Genomic DNA, 19,017 nt, shown 5'->3' with positions numbered 1-19,017 from the left:
GGAGCTGGAGTGGGGCCCTCAGAGATGCCTGCTCTTAGCTTGCCCCTCACCCTGGGAGCACCTGCTTCCTCAGTAAGCTCCATGGAGATGGCAGCTGAACCACTGCTGGTGCTGAGTCTAGAAATATTTCCAGATCAGTCTTTGCCCCTAAGGAACTGCTCTGAAGTGGGACCTGACATCAGTGCAGACTAGGACATGCACTTAGTGCCATAAGACGGGGGACAGGGACAGTGGCTGCCTGGTGGCAAGGACTGGGGCTCAGCTCAGGCCTGCACATCTCCAGAACCCAGCACTTAGAGTCGGTTTCTCACCTCCCCTTGGGGGAGACAAGGCAGCTCGTCACATCCAGTCCAGAGTTGCTTCTTAGGCAGGCATGACCTGCACATGAAGCTACTGTAATGTACGCAGAGGTGCTGACTTGAACGACAAGCTAAGGAACTCGGGATGATAAAACAGAGGCTGGAGGAGAGTGATTTGTTGTTGACTTTTGGTTGGAGCTGGTGTTCTGACACTCAGTAAGCTGCCTGGAACAATCACCAAGTGTGCTTTGAGAATAGCAAACTCCTTTGGCCTTAATTTTAAGCTCATTAATAAACCTTCTGATCTGTAATCTGGGGAGGGAGCATCTTGGCTCTAGAATCAGTTTTGAGTTCAGGTCTCTGCTCACTTCTTGTGTCACCTCGGTTAACCTATTTATCATGTCTGAGCCTCAGCTTTCTCATCCGCAAAATGGGGTTGAGATTATCTCATGTAGCTACAACCAGCATCCAGTGGGTGTTCACTTAATGCTCAGCCACTTCCTCCAGTGTGGCCTCGGTACACCTCCATCAGGTGCAGCGGGTTTCGGGCGGAGTTTCACAGGCTCACCTCGGAGGGATCGCGGGTTTGGGTCCAGAGCACTAAAATAGAGCACTGCAGTTAAGAAAGTTGTAATCTTTTCTCCAGTGGAGGGTTTTGCCTTCAATTTGTAAAAAAACCCTGTGAAGTGCAATAAAGGGTGGTGCAGGGAAATAAGGTCTGCCTGTATGATAAAAGCTAAGCTGATATTTCAGGGCATTTGCTAAATGTTTACACACATTGTTTCATTTAGTCTTCAAAACAGTTCTATTTTATAAGAAATTGAAGCTTAGAGAAGTTAAATGACTTGTCCAGGATCACAGCTAGTATGTGGCCAAAGCAGGCCCTACTATCAATTAAAGGCCAGCAAATTTGCATCTAGTTTATGCATCTATTGTCTGTGGGCTTGGTTAGCAGAAGCCAGTCCATGAGAGTCTGATCCTCTCTGAGCAGACTGCTGAAAATGGAGCACCTCAGCCTGAGGTGGAAACCTAGTCTGTGTGTGGTGACCTCCTGTTGTTGGTTCAGTGACGTACAAGTCTCCAGGGCCAAGAAATGTAAAACTGCTGCTCTGGCAGCCAGTCCCCATCAAAGGAGCACTTGGGTGGCTGAGCGGCTCTGAGTGAGTCGTGATGAAGCTGCTTATTTGAATAAAGGTAGTGTTGTCACAATCAAGGTCCTTGACTTTAATAAAATGGAATAGCGGTACTAAGTGTTCTAAATGTCCTTTATGGCTTAATAGGTTGAGGCGAGACAGCCAGCCAGGAGGCCCGCAGAACTTAAACACAGAGGCATTTATTAGAAAGGGAAAATCTTACACTCAGATGGGTTTTAACATAAACACATCAAAAGGGAGATGCCCCCACCCCACAGGTCCGTGGCTCCCTCCAGTGCAGGTTTCAGCTATGCTGCAACCTGGCCCACACTGTTCCCAACAGCAGCAGAAGCTGAAGTCCCTCCATGTTACCTGCCAGCTGAAGGAGACGAATATGACAGACTCCGATGCCATCTGCATGAACTCCACCTATTCTCTAGGCTTCCAGGGAAACAAAAAAGTCCCAACAGCAAAGCACATTTTCTCAAAAAGCTGGATGGAGGCATGTGACATTCCTTTGCTTAACAAGCAAAACAGAATCAACTAGTCTGGTGAATCGATGCTGTGGCAACATCATGGAAGAGTCGGGGAGGGAGCCTCCCTCAGGAGTGATGGGCATGGAGAAAGCCTCCACCTTGGACCCTCTGCTCAGAAGTGTGGGAGGCAGTGGGGGCCAAGCCAGTCGAGAGGGGTCACCCCCAGTTGCCTTGGGATCGTCTCTGGTCTTGGAGGCCTCAGTCCTCAGTTACAGGCGGGGGAATGAGCTGCAACTGGAAGTTCTCGTTCTGGAAGATGCTGCTGAAAGCAGGGTCACTCTGGGAGCCACCAAATGGCCTGTAGTTCTCACTGCCTCGGCTCTGGGACAGTTCTGTAAGGAGAGCCAGCTGCAAAGGAGGGGACACACATCAACCAGGGCAGTGGGGACAGAGAGTGTGTAGAGGCTGGATGTGGAACAGGGTAGGGGGATCCTGAGTCCCCTCCCTCGAGTACAAGAGGACCATGCTGCACTGCAGGAAGAGTATACACACTGGGTTTGGATCCCAGGTCTGCATCTACAAGTAATGTGACTGTGGACAAGATCACTAAACTCCCTCCTTTAATAAGAGTGGACTGGGTACGTCCTGCAGGCACATCAAACTGTAATCCTCTGTGCTGATGGAAAGCCAACTGATTCTGGGCCATCAGCACTCTGAGTACACTTCCTCCAGCTGGTGCCTGGCCCTGTGGCCTCGCCCTGAGCTGAGGTTCTCCCCTTTGCTCATCTCACTGCTCTCTGTTGGTCTGTTCTCAGGGTGAATGAACCTGCATTACAATCACTGTCTCTGACTGCTCTCTTCAGTACCTGGATAGTTCCAAATGAATGTCCAGCTGCCATTCAAACTCAGGGGGGCTCCAGGGGAAACTCAGAGACTCTACCTTCTCCTTTAAGAATCCTGCCTGCTCCCAGCTTCCCTATTTCCACCAATGACGCCAGTGAAAACCTCACTGTTAGTGGCTCAGTTCTGGAAGAGCTGCCAAGGACAGAGAGTGGCAGGAGGAATGGTTAATGCCAGCCCATTGGGAAACCAGGCCCTGCTACTCAGAGGGGTCATTATTTTTACCTCAAAGAGGCCTCTGCAAAAGTAGGGAGCCTGATGGCCTGGCTCCCTTGATGGCCCTTGAGATTCCCTTGATGGTGAGAGGACAGATGAATTCCACACCCAGGGTCCAGATCCTTCCCCTGGACAGGACGGCTGTGAGGAGTGAGCCATCACAGGGTAATCCAAGCTGGAAGTCTGTGGGGACTTCTGATAGCCCCAGGTAACTGGTGAGCACTTTCTAGGTGCCAGTACTATGCTAGGTCCTTTACATGTGTATTACTTCTTAAAAATTTTTTTTTTAAGTACAGTTGGTATTAAAATATTAATTATATTAGTCTCAGGTGTACAATATAGTGATTTGACATTTTTATACCTTACAATGTGATCACTAACTCTAGTAATCACCTCTCACCATGCAAACTTATAATATCACTGACTATATTCCCCTTCACTTTTATCACCCATCCCCCACCTGCTCCCCTCTGGCAACCATCCTTTAAGTCTCTGTTTCTATGAGTCTATTTTTTTGTTTTCTGTGTTTTTTCAGATTTCACATATAAGTGAAATCATATGGTATTTGTCTTTCTCTAACTTATTTCACTTAACATAATTCCCTCTAGGTCCATCCACGCTATCGCAAATGGTAAGATTTCATTTTTTCCTTGCCTAACATTCCATTGTATACATTCCACTGTGTATATTACTACTTTTTCTCGGTCATGTATTGATAGACACCTAGGTTGCTTCCATGTCTTGACTGTTGTAAATAATGCTGTAAAGAACACAGGTGTGCATGTATCTTTCGAATTAGTACTGTTTTCTTCAGATAAATATCCAGAAGTGGAATTGCTGGGTCATATGATAGTTGTATTTTTAGATTTTTGTGGAACCTCCATACTGTTTTCCACAGTGGCTGCGCCAGGCTACATTCCCACCAGCAGCGCACCAGGGTTTCCTTTTCCCCACATCTTTGCAACACATTATGTTGTCGACTTTTTGACGAAAGCCATTCTGACAGGTGTGAGGTGGTATCTCATTGTGGTTTTGATCTGCATTTCCCTGGCGGTTCATGATGCTGAGCATTTTTTCATAAGTCTGTTGGTCATCTGTATGTCCTCTTTGGAGAAATGTCTTTTCATCTCCTCCGTTTGTTTGAGAAGGATAGGTAAGAATTCTTTAAATGTTTAGATTTACCTGTGAAATTTGGTTCTGGGCTTTTGTTTGTTGGGAGTTTTTGATTGTTTCAAATTCATGGCTAGCACTGGTCTGTTCAGATTCTGTTTCTTCCTGGTTTACTCTTCGAAGCTTGTGTTTCTAGAAATTTATTCATTTTTTCTAGATTCTCCAATTTGTTGGCATATAATTGTTCATAGTATTCTTTAATGATCCTTTGTATTTCTGTGGTGTCAGTTCTAATTTCTCTTTATTTTATATATTTGTGTGCTCTCTTTTTTGCTTGATGAGTCTTGTTAGAGGCTTGTCAATTTTATGTATTCTTTCAAAGAACCAGCTCTTAATTTCATTAATCTTTTCTATCATTCTCCTATTTTCTATTTCATTTATTTTCACTCTGATCTTTATTTCCTTCCTTCTACTTACTTTGGTTTTGTTTGTTCCTTTTTTCTAGTTTCTTTAGGTGGAGGTTTAGATTGTTTATTTGTGATGTTCCCTGATTCTTGAGGTAGGCTTGTATAGCTATAAACTTTCATCTTACTATAACTACTTTTGCTGTTAGGTTACGTTTTTATTTTGATTTGTCTCAAGGTGGTTTTGTTGTTTTTTACTGTTCCTTTCTTCTTCTCTTGATTCTTCCCTTTTGATTTGTTGGTTTTCTTCAGTGTTTTGATCGGATTCCTTTCTCTTCATTTTTTTGTGTATTTTTTCTATATTTTTGGTTTATTGTTCCCATGAGGTACATATCTATCTGTCCATATCTATCGCAGTCTGTTTTAAGCTGATAGGCATTTGAGTTCAATTGTGTTCTAAAAGCACTACAGTATTTCTCCACCCTTCACTTTTTGTTTTTGACATCATGTTTTATATCTTTGCTTTGTGTATCCTGATTATTTATTGTTATTGTTAGTTTTTCTACTATTGTCTTTTAACCTTCATATTAGCTTTTTAAAGTGGTTGATTCACTGTGATTATTGTATTTTTGCCTTTACCAGTGGGATATTTCCCCCGGTATTTTCTTATTTCTGGTTATTACCTTTTCTGCATAAAGAAGACTCTTTAACATTTCTTGTAAGGCCATTTTAGTGGTGGTGAGCTCCTTTAGTTTTCACATGTCTAGAAAACTCTCTCTCTCCTTCAATTCTAAATGATAACCCTGCTGGATGTAGTAATCTAGGTTGTAGATTCCTTCCTTTGAGCACTTTAAATATCTCCTGCCACTCCCTTCTGGCCTGTAAAGTCACTTCTGAGAAATCAGCTGATAGCCTTACGGGGTTTCCCTTGTATGAGCCTTGATGTCGTGTTCTTGCCGCCTTTAAGATTGTCTCTTTATCCTTGACTGTCGCCATTTAATCCAGCCTCCGTGTGGGCATCTTTGGGTGCATTTTGTGTGGAACCCTGTGTTTGGATGTCTGTTTCCTTCCCCAGACTAGGAAGGTTTTCAGACATTATTCAGATATTCTTTCTGCCCCTTTCTCTTCTCCTTCTGGAATCCCTATAATGCAAATGTTTGGGCCCTTAATGTTATCCCAGAGATCACTTACAGTATCCTCATTTTTAAAAAAATCTTTTTTCACTTTGCTGTTCTGATTGGGTGATTTCTACTATTCTGTCTTCCAGGTCACTAACCTGTTCTTCTGTATTAACTAATCTGCTGTTAATTCCTTCTGATGTAGTCTTCGCCTCAGTTATTGTATGCTTCACTTCCAATTGGTTCTCTATTACATTTTCTTTATTTTTGTTGAAATGCTCTGTGAATTCCTCTATTGTACTCTCAGGTTTGTTGAGCATCCTTATGATAGTTTCTTTGAATTCTTTATCAGGCAAATCACTTACTTCAGTTGCCTTAGGGTTTTTCTCTGGAGTTTCTTCTTGTTTCTTCATTTGGACATATTCTCTCTCTCCATTTTATTTGACTTTGTTTGTTCTTATGAGTTGCAATGAGTATCTATCCCTCCCAGTCTAGAAACACTGGTCTGTAGACTGTGCTGAATAGTTCTGGAGACTGGTTGTAGTCAGGGTAGGCATGTGCCATACCTGATGTGTCACCTGGCGTGTGTGTACTTCCTTGCCCTTCTAATCTGGGTGGGGTTGCCTGATTTAGACAGGGCTTTAAGGTGTGTTCTTATCATGCCCTGTTGCTTTAATCGTCTGTGATCACAGCAGGGCCTTGCATGCACACCCAGTTCATTCCACATGCGGCAGCCCTGTGTGTGTGTGTACCACAAAGTTTTGTTAGCTCCACATTTTCTTCAGCTGAGGTGGCCCCATGTTTGTGTGCAGCAGTGACCCTCTTTCTCTGGACAGGGTAGCCCTTCAGGCAGGTATCACTATGTTTTGTTAGCTCTGCATTCTCATGTGGGGAGCCCCTGGTGTGTGCAGCCCAGTGGGTGCATGAAGCAGCACACTGCTGTACCTGCTGGATCAACCTCCAGGTGGAAGGACCCTTTGTATGCATGCTATAGTGTCCTCCTGTTCCTGCTGGATCTAGCTCTAGGACGAGTGGCTGGAAACATGCCAGAGTGCCCTGCAGGTCAGTCACAGAACTTGGATGAGCTCCTGCCTGCTATTCAGGTTCAAGGGAAACATAAACAATGACCCTCACTGGTTCCTCTGGTCCTGGGTTGTTCCCTGAGCTCCTAGGAAGCTCTTGTGGTTCCCAAACTTCTTTAAGGGGTCCCTCTTTCTTGCTTATTGTACAGAAGCTGTTCAATTGGCTCACAGTTGTCTCCCAGGAGGAACTGCTCTAAATACAGGTGTATATTCAATGTGTTCTTGGGAGACGGCTTGCTCAGCATCCACCTATGCTGCTATCTTGGGCCTGCCTCACATGTCTGTTATTTCTAATCCTGTATAACCCTCTGGGTGAAAAACCCAGAGTCCTGAGAAGTTAAGTAACTTGCCCTGAGTTACTCTGTGGTTAGTGGTAGTGTGGGATTCAAACTCAGGTCCATGTGACAGCTGAGCTACCTACAGTTCTGCCTTCCCTGGAGATAATCCCTGTCACCTGTTTCCTATTCACACATTCTGCCAGAAACACTCTTCTTGCTGTTCTCTGACCTCTAGTAAGGGCTCTCTCTTCACCCTGGCAATAATGGCATGAGGCTCATGCATGTCTATTTGTCACTTTTGTTGATAACTCACTACCAGTGGTTGTGGCAACTGGGGAGACATCGGAAGGCCCATAAGTTCAGAGTGCCAATTTATCTAAAATAATCCAGCCCGAGCTCCTGGCTCAGAGACATGAATATGGTCCAATTCACAAGTCATAACACGGGATCTGACTGCAAGCTACTTAACTAGCCAAGGACAGACAGGAGGTATGCTTGCTTATGCAGTCCCGCCAGGAACTTCACTGCCACCACAGAGGTAACACAGAGATGTCCCTTGCTCTGCTTGAGCTCCATGTTATGTGACTTCTGTCGTCTATAACCCTCTCAGCTGCCCATCAGTCTGTGAAGTTCTCCACAGGAACTACTACAGTGCTAATAACAGAACAGGCAACAGATCCTACATAAACTCAAAGTTCTTTCACATTCAGACACCATGGAGTAGAAATATAACCACAAAAAAAAAATTTTGTTTCCTAGGAGAGAGATATTTTTGTGTTCTACTGTTGTAACTTAGTGATCTGGAAATCGGTGAGTCCTGAGTAATGGCTCAACAGTTTGAAGCACCAGAACTTCCTAGGAGGCCCAGAAACTCAACTTCTGTGGCAGAGTTTGGATGAGGCTAGGAAGAGCTAGAGGTAATGCCGGTTCAATAACGCTGACAGACCACCTTCAGGGGCCTCCTGGGGAAGTCTCCTGGAACAAAAACCTCTGTCCAGACCACCTCTCAAAGAGGGAACATTAGTTTTCCTCTGGGCTTCCATGCAACCTAACAGGTGTTTGCCTAAGAATGGAGAGTGGGAGGAGTCCAGGCATAGAAGCAGAGCACATGAGCAGTACACGTAAGCTCAAGAGAAGCTCAGGAATAAATCGGCCCAGCTAGAATTAGGTGTGACTTGGGGATGGAGAAGGTGATAGAGTTTGGACTCCACCTTCAGGTGATGGAGATCCAGGAAAGTGTTTTAAGCAAGGGGCATAACATGACATTTGGGTTTGGAGAGAGTACTTAGGCAGCAGCATGGAGAAGGGACAGAAGGCGTGCAGTGGCTTCTGTAGTGACAGTTGGGAAGGAAAGGGGAGAAATACACAAGAGATGTAGGGAAGATCCCTACAGGATCTCCCTAGTGAGTGGTTGGAATTGGAGAGAGAAGCCCAGGGTACTGCCAGGTTTCTGGTCTTGGGACTGGATGAGAGAAGGCACCGCCCAGGGAGAAGCACTAGGCAAGGAGGAATGGTGAGAAAGTTAATGAGTACACTCCTGAAGCGCTTGTGCGACGCCCAGACCGATGTTACGGCATGACTGCTGGAAGCACTCCAAATCTGTACTCTTCTTCTACTATTGGTTATAGGATACCAATAGTTTTAGCCCACGGCCTTTGGTAATAAAGACCAATTTCTCTAGTCTTACTGCCGTTAGGTATGGTCATGTGTCTAAGTTCTAGACAACGGGAGTAAGTGGTCTATACCACTTATAAGAACTATCCTTAATCAAAGGGCTTATGCCCTTCCTCCTTTTCCTGTATCCTGCTAGCCAGAATGCAGATGTAATGGATGAAGCTGTAGCAATCATGTTGAACCATGTGAGTATAAAACAGACGTTAAGGATGGTGGAGCCACAAGATAGAAGAAATCCGGAGAGAGGTTTATGGAAGGTGCTCTGGGCTGCCTGATTTTACACTTCTATCTTGGTTAAGCCACTATAACTTAGCAAGTTCAACCAGTGCAGATGTCCACCAGGGTATGAGGCTTTGGGCAGATTTGGCAGTCATCAACAGAAAGAAAGGCATCCCAGATGAAGGATTAGGAAACACAGATGCCCCTCCTTGTCCTCACAGCCCATGGTAAGTAAGGGACCCAGTATCTTTCCACTTCCTTTGCATCCTTTGCCAAATTCTGATTGCTCCCTGGGACCAGGGCTCCATGTGGCCATAACAGGGCACTTTTTAGACTAAGGAGGAGGCTGGAGTGAGGACTTGAAGACTCTACATTTCCAAAATAGTAATTATAAATAAGGAAATAAAAATTTAAACAACCACACAAACATTACCCTGGAACTTCCTCGGTAGAGACGACAAAGCCGATCAAATGCTTGGATTTGCTGTGGATCCAGAACAGGTTCTGAGGTTGCCTGAGAAATAAAAACCAATAAGGTTAGTAACATCCATAAGCATCCTCTGAACTCAGCCAACGGTGAAACAGGACGTGCTGCTTCCTTCCTTCCTTCCTCTGAAGAAAATCCATGCTACCAGCAATTAGTGAGAAATAGTTTACTGAACATTAATTAGAAATGGACAGGTCCCTCTAAAGTCCCTTGGTGCCAGCCCCCAGGCTGACTTCTCTGTGGACCCTTTCCCCAAATTTCCCAACTGATTAGCTTCCTTTAGGGCTTCTTGATTCCTCTTTGCTTTTACTATGTAGAGAAATGTAGCTCCATCCAGCCTTGCCTTCCCATATCCATCACTGAGTATAGTCAGCAGAATTTTAGTAAATATTTTATCTGCACCATGAGATGAAAAAGGTTGAGAATCATTGCTGTAGACTTGTTACTAATTGTGTTTCTTTTTGGCTTTTATCACTAGGGAACTCAGGGCTAAGTGGTTGGCTACATAGAAATAGCAATGGCTCAGGACTTGGCAAACATTTATGTGTGCTATTATAATCCAGTTTTATATTATTTTCCACAGACATACTTTTTTAAAAAAAATCTAGATTTCCTCATTTTCTTATTTCATCTTATTGGATATATTCTGAAAGCCAACTGAAATCATTGGGGAAAGTGAAGGTCATGCTAGTTCATAAGTAGGAAATGCTATTAAAAACAAGCATGCTTTCATCCTCCTCCCCCCCCGCCCCCGAAATATGGGTTGCAGATGAGTCTATGCTAGGCATAGGTACAAGGCTCTAGTCCCTGGGAGTTTGCTCACTGAGGCAGAAAGTGTAGAAGTCTCAAGGATGATACAATCCATGTTTTCTGATGTGGTACCTCTCAACTTGAGTGTGCATAAGAAACATTGAGAGATTTTGTTAAACTCAAGATTCTGGTTCATAGGTCTGAGATTCTGTGTTTCTAACACGCTCCCAGGTGATGCTGAGATGCTGGCCGTCATCTGCACCGTGAGCAGGGGGTGCTAACCTGTGCTGCCAGAACAGCGTGGGGTGGCCGGGGCCTCCTTGTCCGTATTGAGCATAAGGTAACAGGACATACTCAGGTTACGGGTATTTTGCCGCCTCCTGATTCAACTGTACCAAATCCACCAACCAGTTAGCATTTCTCTTCTTCTAAGGTACCTTGATGAGGTATGTTGCTTTCAACACTCACTGAGTTCACATGCATCTTAGCAAGTATAAAAAAATTAAATAAGATAAAATGTTCCTACCACATGGTTCTTTTTGGATCTTAGTGAATTGTAAACCCTACACCTACTTTACTAAATAAGTAAACAAGATTGCATAAATTGAGGAAGAGAAGGCTAGGAGACGTGCCCAATATGAGTAAAAAATGTACAACCAATTAAGCATCCACACTGGGGCCTCTATTTTTTAAACCCCAATCCTGGGAGAAAACCTGGAGTAATAAGCTGGTAAGCCCGCAAGTACACACACTCACACACAATTTCAAACAGGACATGCCCAGATAGGTGTGCAGGGCTGGCTTCCCATGATCTTACTCCTCCTCTAGGCCCTTAAACTCCTTGGAGATACCAAGAGAAGGGGTTTCCGACAATGACATCCTTCAGAAATTGAAAAATGTGGTTACACCATGTGTGTGTGAAGTACCTGGAAGTGATATGTCCTTTCTCATAAGTCGTCATCCTGGGTAACTAGAAACTGAACTAAGGAGCAACTGTGACTGCTGAGGCTGCCCTGGGTCCTTGTGGAAACGAAGTCGCTGCAGGATGGAGAGGCCCTATTCCTGGCCAGGTCACACTGTCTCTGTGGTAAAGTGGCTGAAGACAAGTCATCTGAGGTGAAATGGGAGAGCTATTTGTACACAAGCCTAGGACTGAGTAGAAACTCATATGTCTTAAAATCCTTCTTGGAATGAGTATTTTTAAAAGGAAGCACACATGGAATGACTAATCAATCCCTAGGCAAGCATTTCTATATTCTTCTCCACGGTTCTGTGGGCTTGAGAAGTGGAGTGGGGTAGGACTGAGCGGAGGGCCAGGGCCTGGGGAAGGCAGCCCGTCCACCCAAGGCCCATTTAGCTGGTTTACGCCCTCCCTGTGCAGGCTCCTGTCCTGTTGCCTCCAGGCATCATGAACCTGGGATCCAGTTCTCTGGTTCAGCAAATATTCCTAAAGTCCCTACTGTACTAGGCCTGGGGCACAAAGGTGAATAACTGAAGAGGAGTTTAAAGTCTCACAGGTTCTGGGATATTAAAACTCCACAGAAAGATTTCACCCTCTTCAGTGTCGATAAGCAAAGCTTGATAGGTTACTGGGGTATAATAACCACATGTTATCTATTTGGCAAGGCAGGCTCTGTTTGATACATGCTCTCACGTTATCTCCATAAACCATCAAAATGTCCCTGAAATGACAACATTTTGGGGCCTAGATTATACTCTTGCACATGATGAGACTAAGTCTCCACGCTGTAAGGCACAGGCAGAGGCTGTTTTTGCACCTCCCGGGAGGTCCCAGAGACAGTGCACCTGATGGTCTGACTCAACCACGCTGGATTATAACCCTACCACATCCACAAGTGACACACTCAAGGGGCACACTTGGTGAACACCAAAGCTCCATTGAAGTAAATCCTGCTCCATAGGGGTGTCTCCAGCATAGCAGCTCTTCCTCACAGCTGATTGGCCTGGGGGTCAGTTCCTCCCAGTGACGCCAACAGCAACCAAGGCTCAATAGGACAGTGCACACAGTCCACACAGGGGAGCACCTAGAAGGCCCAGCTCAGGTGACTGGGGAGGCTGAGCCACTGGACCCTACAGGACACTTGCTACACAAAGCCACTCTACAAATTCCACCAGACCAGTACTACATGAAATGTTGAAGGGTCTTCTTTAAGAAGAAGCTAATGAACAAAAGTATCTGACAAACTAAATAGATCCATTGACACATGCAACAGATGATCATATTTCAGAGGGAAGAGGGAAGGGGGGTAGAGAGTGGGAAGAGATTAACCAAAAAAGTTATATGCATATATGCATAATCCATGGAAACAGACAATAATAGGGTAAAGGCCTGGGGAGGGGTTGGGAGAGAGGTGGAGGGGGTCGATGGGGGGAAAAATGGGACACCTGTAATACTTTCAACAATAAAGATAAATTTAAAAAAAAATCAATGGAAACAAAAAAAGAAGGTAATGCATATAGATCAGGAGGTAAAGCCCAGGATGCTGTGAGTTCTCACTAAGTGCTACTAACTGGAGGGCACAGGAGGATCTCGCAGGCACTGCACACAGAGGTCATGTGTACCTAGCCCTAATGTGGCCCCCGAAATGGAAAAAAAGGAGACATCAGAGCACAGTGCTGACAAAACTGGCAAACCTTGCAGTGAAAGCGATGGGTAGTGTTGCAGAAGAGAGAATGTGGAGGGGGGGTAGAGCTTCATGAAAATGAGAGCTCCCTGAGGACAGGCCCTTTGTCTTACTCATTGGTGCCCAGCATGTGCGTGACACACAGCAATTGGGAAATCATGAATTATCTGCTGATCAAATGGATCAAGGGATGAGAAGGGCAAGCAGGTTTTTCCTTCTTACACTTTCACTGAACCATTCATAAACCCTCCGCAGTGCAGGAAGGACATGGCATGGCTCTGACAGATGGGTTCCACCCGGATCTGCAACAGCTGGCTGAGTGGCTCTGGCCAAGTCATTCAGCGTCTCTCAGTCTCAGTGTCTTTACCTGTAAAGCCTACTTTGCAGAATTGTGAGGATTAGAGATAATGTATGGGCCTGGCACCTATTTGACGTTCAATAAAATAGCAGTGAGTACTGTGACTGTGTTATCTATACTCCCCGAGAAAAGTACCCAGAAGAAAGAACAATGGGCTGAGAATCAGGAAACCTAGCCCTCGTCCTGTTACAGCTCTGTGTACCACTGAGCAGTTCACATTGTTCCTCTTAGCCTATGTTCTGATTTATCAAAGGGCAATGCGACCTCGGACCACACTCCACCATCTTCCTGGGATGACAGGCATCTAGGGCATGAAAGTTTCAAGTAAGATGGTGCCGTTTACTACAGCTGATCATGGATTTTATTACATAATCAGAAGCAGACCAGGGTGAGCAACAAAAAGGACTGTCACAAAGGCCCATGATAGAACTGAAGAGAAACAATAGATTTAGCCTAAGAAGCTGTATGAAAAAACTGATTGGCCAAATCAGTGCCATGCACAAAACAAAAGTGGGAACAACAAAATTTGAGCACAATCTCAGATTGGCAAATCTATAAACAGAAAATACCCTTCCCAGTATTCCCAGGCCATCTAACCCACCAGCCTAGAATTGATTAGGACTGATTTTTCCAATTGGGAAAGAAAGAAAAACACATTTAATACTATCTGCTAGCACAAATGTATTTCTTCCCATGTAATGAAGTGCAGTGATAAACGCTGAAAATTAAACTGTGGCTGCACATTATGAGGAAGAAACAGTGACAGCCCTGGAAATGACCTTGCAACGCTCAACATTAAAGTAAATCCAGTGGAAAATTAGGTCCTGATAATCTAGGAGAGCCCCAGGGAGAGGGACGCTGGGCTAACAGCACGCCAGCACATTTCAAAGCTCAGTGACTCACAGACATGGTGGAAGTGAGAGCTGTAATTACATCCGCTGGAAGGAAGAAAACAAACCAGGGCTTTCAGGATCCACATGCCTCTTAAACCAGCACATCAAACTTCGAAATAGGAAAACAACCATGATCCACCGTCACCCTCAGGGCTGGGTTCCTAGGAACAGGGATAACAACAGTACTAGGGATTCTGGATATGAAGCCTTTCAAATCATATACGAAGATAGGGACAGTCCCAGAATACTGAGCTCTGCTGGTTCATTTCTTATTCTCTACAATAAATAAGGTCCTGACATCAAAATCCCAACATTTCCTTTCCTAATTGTCTTCCCATGCTAGCACAGGAGAAGGTAAAACCTAGTTTGTGAGACACATAGGAAATCTGACATAATTCCACAACACGATTATTGGTCTTTTCTGCTTCCTAAGAGTCTTTTACTGGCATTTCTGGCATTTGCTGGTGGATGTGGGTAGAGGTGGAGTAAGCAGGATGAGTGGCTTTCCCACTTTTCTCCCTGCCTGCTGCTGGCCTCACTTTCAATTTTTTCTTTACGTCTGTTACAGGCCTCAGTTAGACTTTTGCCACCTTAACCCAAACTAGAGGGAGATCCTTAATATTTAACGCTTTTGCCTAAAATGAAACTGTGGCTTCAGGGATGAGAAGAGCCAAATTCCCTTTCCTCCTGCAAACAGAAAACACCTTTCCTAAAATTCCCATCCACACAGTTTGCTCATAGACAGAACCTGATGTCTCACACGCCCTCATTTCCCAAGGCTTCAAAACTCTCAATAGGTTACAGCTAATAATGAATTAGGTAATGAAATAATAAGTTCATTGCTAAGCTGACTGGAGAGAAGAGGGAAGCACTTGGCAGACCATCCCTGAGATTTCACTTTGGGTGGTCATCATAGCTACAGAATGACTAGCTCTGACGGAAGGGAATGCCTGAAGCTGGAGATGGAGATGGTGAAAGGCTGACTGGAAAATATCCATAAAAAATGAGACCTCTAATACCACAACGAAAAAGAAGTAACCGTGACTTTTCATAGCAGTAGGAAGAGAATGCTGGTTTAAGTCTTCTAAGATGTGAGGAGGAGTAACCACTGCCACTACCACCACCACCACCACCACCACCACCACCACCGCAGCGGCTAACAGTTATAGAGCAAGTAATTACTATACGTGCGTGATCTCAGTTAATCATCACAAAAACGCTAGGTCAGTACTGTTATCCTATTTTACAGTGGAAGAAACTAAGGTCCTGGGTTCAGTGATGTGCCAAGGTCACTCTGGTTGGTGAGGATGAATCTGGCAGTCCAGTTCCAGAGGTTTTTCACTTGCCATGCTCTTGGTATCAGCCTGGAAGAAGCCTGACAGAAAGTCACTTTCAAGGGACACAAAAGGTTGTGTCAGGAGGAGACTAAGCATAGCTGGGGTCAAAGTGTTTGCTCTAGTTTCAAGGCCATGCTCTTGAAACACGGATGGCCTCTGACCTCCTTCTGGGGATCCTCATGATGCTACTTTCTAGTTAAAGAAACTCATCTCATCAGATTTGTGAAGTCTCAATAAAAAGCCCAGGAGAGAGAGAGCAGCTGATGAAAATGAGCTACAGCTATTAGTATCCTGCTTAACAATGAATTTTAGGATGCTGGGCTGAAGAAGCCCAGTGAGAGCCAGCGATGTTAAAGAAATAAGCCAACCTCTGCAGAGAGAGACCTCACACACAATCAGAAGGCAGTTGTGTGCACACACTGGGTGCTTATGAATGTTGTCTACCATCCCAGAAAAAACTCTGACCTTGGCCTGACACTAATTAGTAACACTAGTTATGCTGTACTGATAGACTTGATTTCAGATATCTCATCTAAAACAGAAAAATCTCCGCAGAGCCTACCTCAGAAGGCTCTGTGAGGGGGAAGAGAGACAAGTGGAAAACACGTTTCCTGTCCCTCTATTCAGTCTCTGGCTTTATTTTAGCTACATTTGTATTTAATGTTAAATACATTAGCCCAGAGAGGCAGAGATTATAGTCTCTAACTTACCTGTGAGAAAACTGAGATTCAGATGTGTTAAAATAGAATTTGTAAGAGATGGTGGCTCCTGATAACAGGTCTAATCCTAAAGCTCACTTGACCATGACTACTTTGGGACAGACATGAGGTGCTATGAGTATATAAGATAGTGTGGGCTTCCCATGGACAATCTGAGCTGCCCAGTGTGCTGGCAGACCGACAGTGCATCTGCCTGAACACGCTGCCCGGATCCTTGGTGGGGCCATCATAAGGTTAGCACCACATAAGCTGTTATTATACAAAGAAACACAGCATTTTTTTCTTGTTTGATTTGTTCACCCACTTTGCTCCCTCACACGTGGAAAAAATGTCCCCAAATTGGTTTAAAGTCTCTGATACCTTTATACTCTACCTGTCTGTGCCTGGCTACTTCTTGTCTGTTCTGCTTAGAAAGGCAACAACCTAGGGAAATCTGCAGTGGCAAAACTGATGATCTCATTATACCTAAAAAATGGATTTTTAAAAAACTGATTGGGCAACTACAGAATGTAGTTTGAACTTAAATAACTAATGTAGTTCCTTGGCCAAATTAATTACAACCTGCCTATCATCTAGACAGGGATTATTATTACAAAGGATTGGTCATCTTAAACTGTCTCATGGGCATGGGACACTCAGACTCTCAAACAGATTAAAAAATAATTGCTGGATTGTTGCCAGCCCTAATGTAAGGGAGGCATCATCTAGAGTCAGCATTATCCATAGATATTAGGACAGAGACTAGGACCATTATAAACAGAAATGAAAAAGGATAGTACTAGGAAATGAGATGGATGACAACTAAGTTGTGACCCCAATGTTTTTCTTCATAAGAGCACTGTCCTATGCAAACTCAGACTCTTGCTATATGGTATACTGTGGTCACTCCATTTTTGCTTTTGCTTTTTGTCAGGAAAGGAAGTTCAAAAAAATTTCCAAAACATTTATTTTTATGGGAAGTAGAGTTACAAAAAAAGCCTCTTAGTGGGGTGGCAGTTTTCTATTGCTAGTTAGAAATCCCCCTTTGTCTTACTATTAACTTTATTTTAAAAATTCAAAACAGGGAAAGCATTCATTTCACATATATAATTAAGTCTTGCTTGCTACCCTATGATTATCTAACTGTTGCCTACTTAAGAAAGTCAAACAGTTATCTTGATGGATGCTGCTATGGGGTAGCAATTATGACAAAGAGCTCCTCTGAGGGCAGGGTCCTTAATGATTTTTTTTTATCAGAGCCATGACTGTTGGAACTTTTTCAGTTCCAGTATTCCTGCCCATCTTAACTAGATAGACCTAAAAATGATTACCCGATAACAAGAGGGACATAGACTCAACTGGAAAAGCAAGTTTAACCCTGAAGTTAGCAAAAACCAATATAAGTTAACAATGTAATTACAAACCAAAGGAAAAACAGTACTGATGCCTTGTGGTTGTACTCTAATTTTAGACACCAATTTGCTATCTAAAACTGGCAAAAGCTTTTTATTTTTTAATTGAATTTATTGGGGTGACATTGGTTAATAAAATTATATAGGTTTCAGGTGTACAATTCTATATATAAAAGTGACAAAAGCTTTTGAACCATTTCTCTTTGTAGAACTTGGTTACTGGGAGGTGGAGGATGAGAAGTGAAGTGAGAAGATGGAAACTGAGTGAAATTAACATATTAAGCTATTGTTTATTGTACCTAAAAGCAAACTAGAGACTTCCAAATCTTGCCATTATAAATTAATGGTACTGGATTAGACTAGTTCTCCCATCATAAGTAAACATAAAATAAGCCAAAATATATATAGTAGTTTTCAAAGGCAGGGCACAACTGTGATCCTTTACTGAAGGGAAACACATAAAGCGAGTCCCGTGAGTTCCCTAGGATTCTCTGGACTGTGGTACAGGGAAGGAAAGCCTGAGTAGAGCATGGCAGGAGTTTCGGGCTGAGCAGTGGGTAGAATTTGGAGAGGAGAAGGCTGAGTTGAGAAGGAGCTTTAGAAATCTATATAGGGGTCCCCTTAAGTTTTTGCACATATAAAGGCAAGACTCCAGAGGCCTGGCAAGGACAGTTAATGGGGAGCTATGAGATGAATGAAGATTCGGGAAGTTTCAGAGTGCTAGAATACACAGGAATGCTAACCAGCTACAGCAAAAAGACTTTGATAAACACCCTGGGTAGCCAATGAGACCACCAAAAAGCAATGTATTAGGAGAGGAATATTCTAGACTTGCCCAAATAAGGCTTAAAAATAAGCTTCAAAAATATGTAGCTGATCTAACAGTAAATTACTAGCCTGTCAGAATCAAAATTCAAAAGTCTCTAAAGGAATATGACAAAATCCAATGCTTAACAACACAACATCTATAATGGCCAGCATACAATCAAAAGTTTCTAGATATGTGAAGTAGGAAAATATGACATAACCAGAAAAGCAACTGATAGAAACAAACTCAGAGGTGACAGGGATACTAGGTTAGCAGACATTTAAAACATTAATTTTATAAATATAGTGGTGCCTCGGTGTTTGAACATCTCTGTTGACGAACATTTTGGTTTATGAATGCTGTAAACCTGGAAGTAAATGCTTCGGTTTTGGAACATGCCTCGGTGGTCGAACATGCCACATGGCTTCCCCTGAGTGCAAGATCCTGAGGCCTAGCTATTGGCTGTTGATCCCTCAGTTTTTTAATGTTTCATAACTCAAATGGTCTTCTGAAATGGATTACATTTGAAAACCAAGGTACCACTGTATGTTTAAAGATTTAAAGGAAAGGATGGACCTAACAATTGAATACAAGGGAGCACTAGTAAAGAAATAGAAATTACAAAAAGAACTAAATAATGGAAGGTTAGTTACTGAACCTATAGCATTACAAAGATGTTAAGTAGTAAAATATTAAATCAGATTGCAGTAAGGTACAGAT

The 19,017-nt window shown here is 43.6% G+C and overlaps 1 protein-coding gene across 3 annotated transcripts in view; it reads right to left on the bottom strand.

The window, feature by feature from the left end:
• Nucleotides 1-1,612: 1,612 nt before the first annotated feature.
• Nucleotides 1,613-19,017, bottom strand: part of VPS8 (VPS8 subunit of CORVET complex) — a 200,586-nt gene continuing 183,181 nt past the window's right edge. For all 3 annotated transcript variants that reach the window (XM_081138242.1, XM_081138241.1, XM_081138243.1), the window contains 2 exons: nt 9,343-9,423; nt 1,613-2,316 (listed from right to left, as the gene is read on the bottom strand). In XM_081138242.1, coding sequence (XP_080994368.1) covers nt 2,167-2,316; nt 9,343-9,423 — 231 coding nt within the window. In that variant the 3' untranslated portion in view covers nt 1,613-2,166. The remainder of the gene's footprint in view (nt 2,317-9,342; nt 9,424-19,017) is intronic.

Source organism: Miniopterus schreibersii, assembly GCF_964146895.1.
Source record: "Miniopterus schreibersii genome assembly, chromosome: 5".
NCBI classification, from domain to species: Eukaryota; Metazoa; Chordata; class Mammalia; order Chiroptera; family Miniopteridae; genus Miniopterus; species Miniopterus schreibersii.
This window is presented reverse-complemented; position numbering and strand designations above follow the sequence as displayed.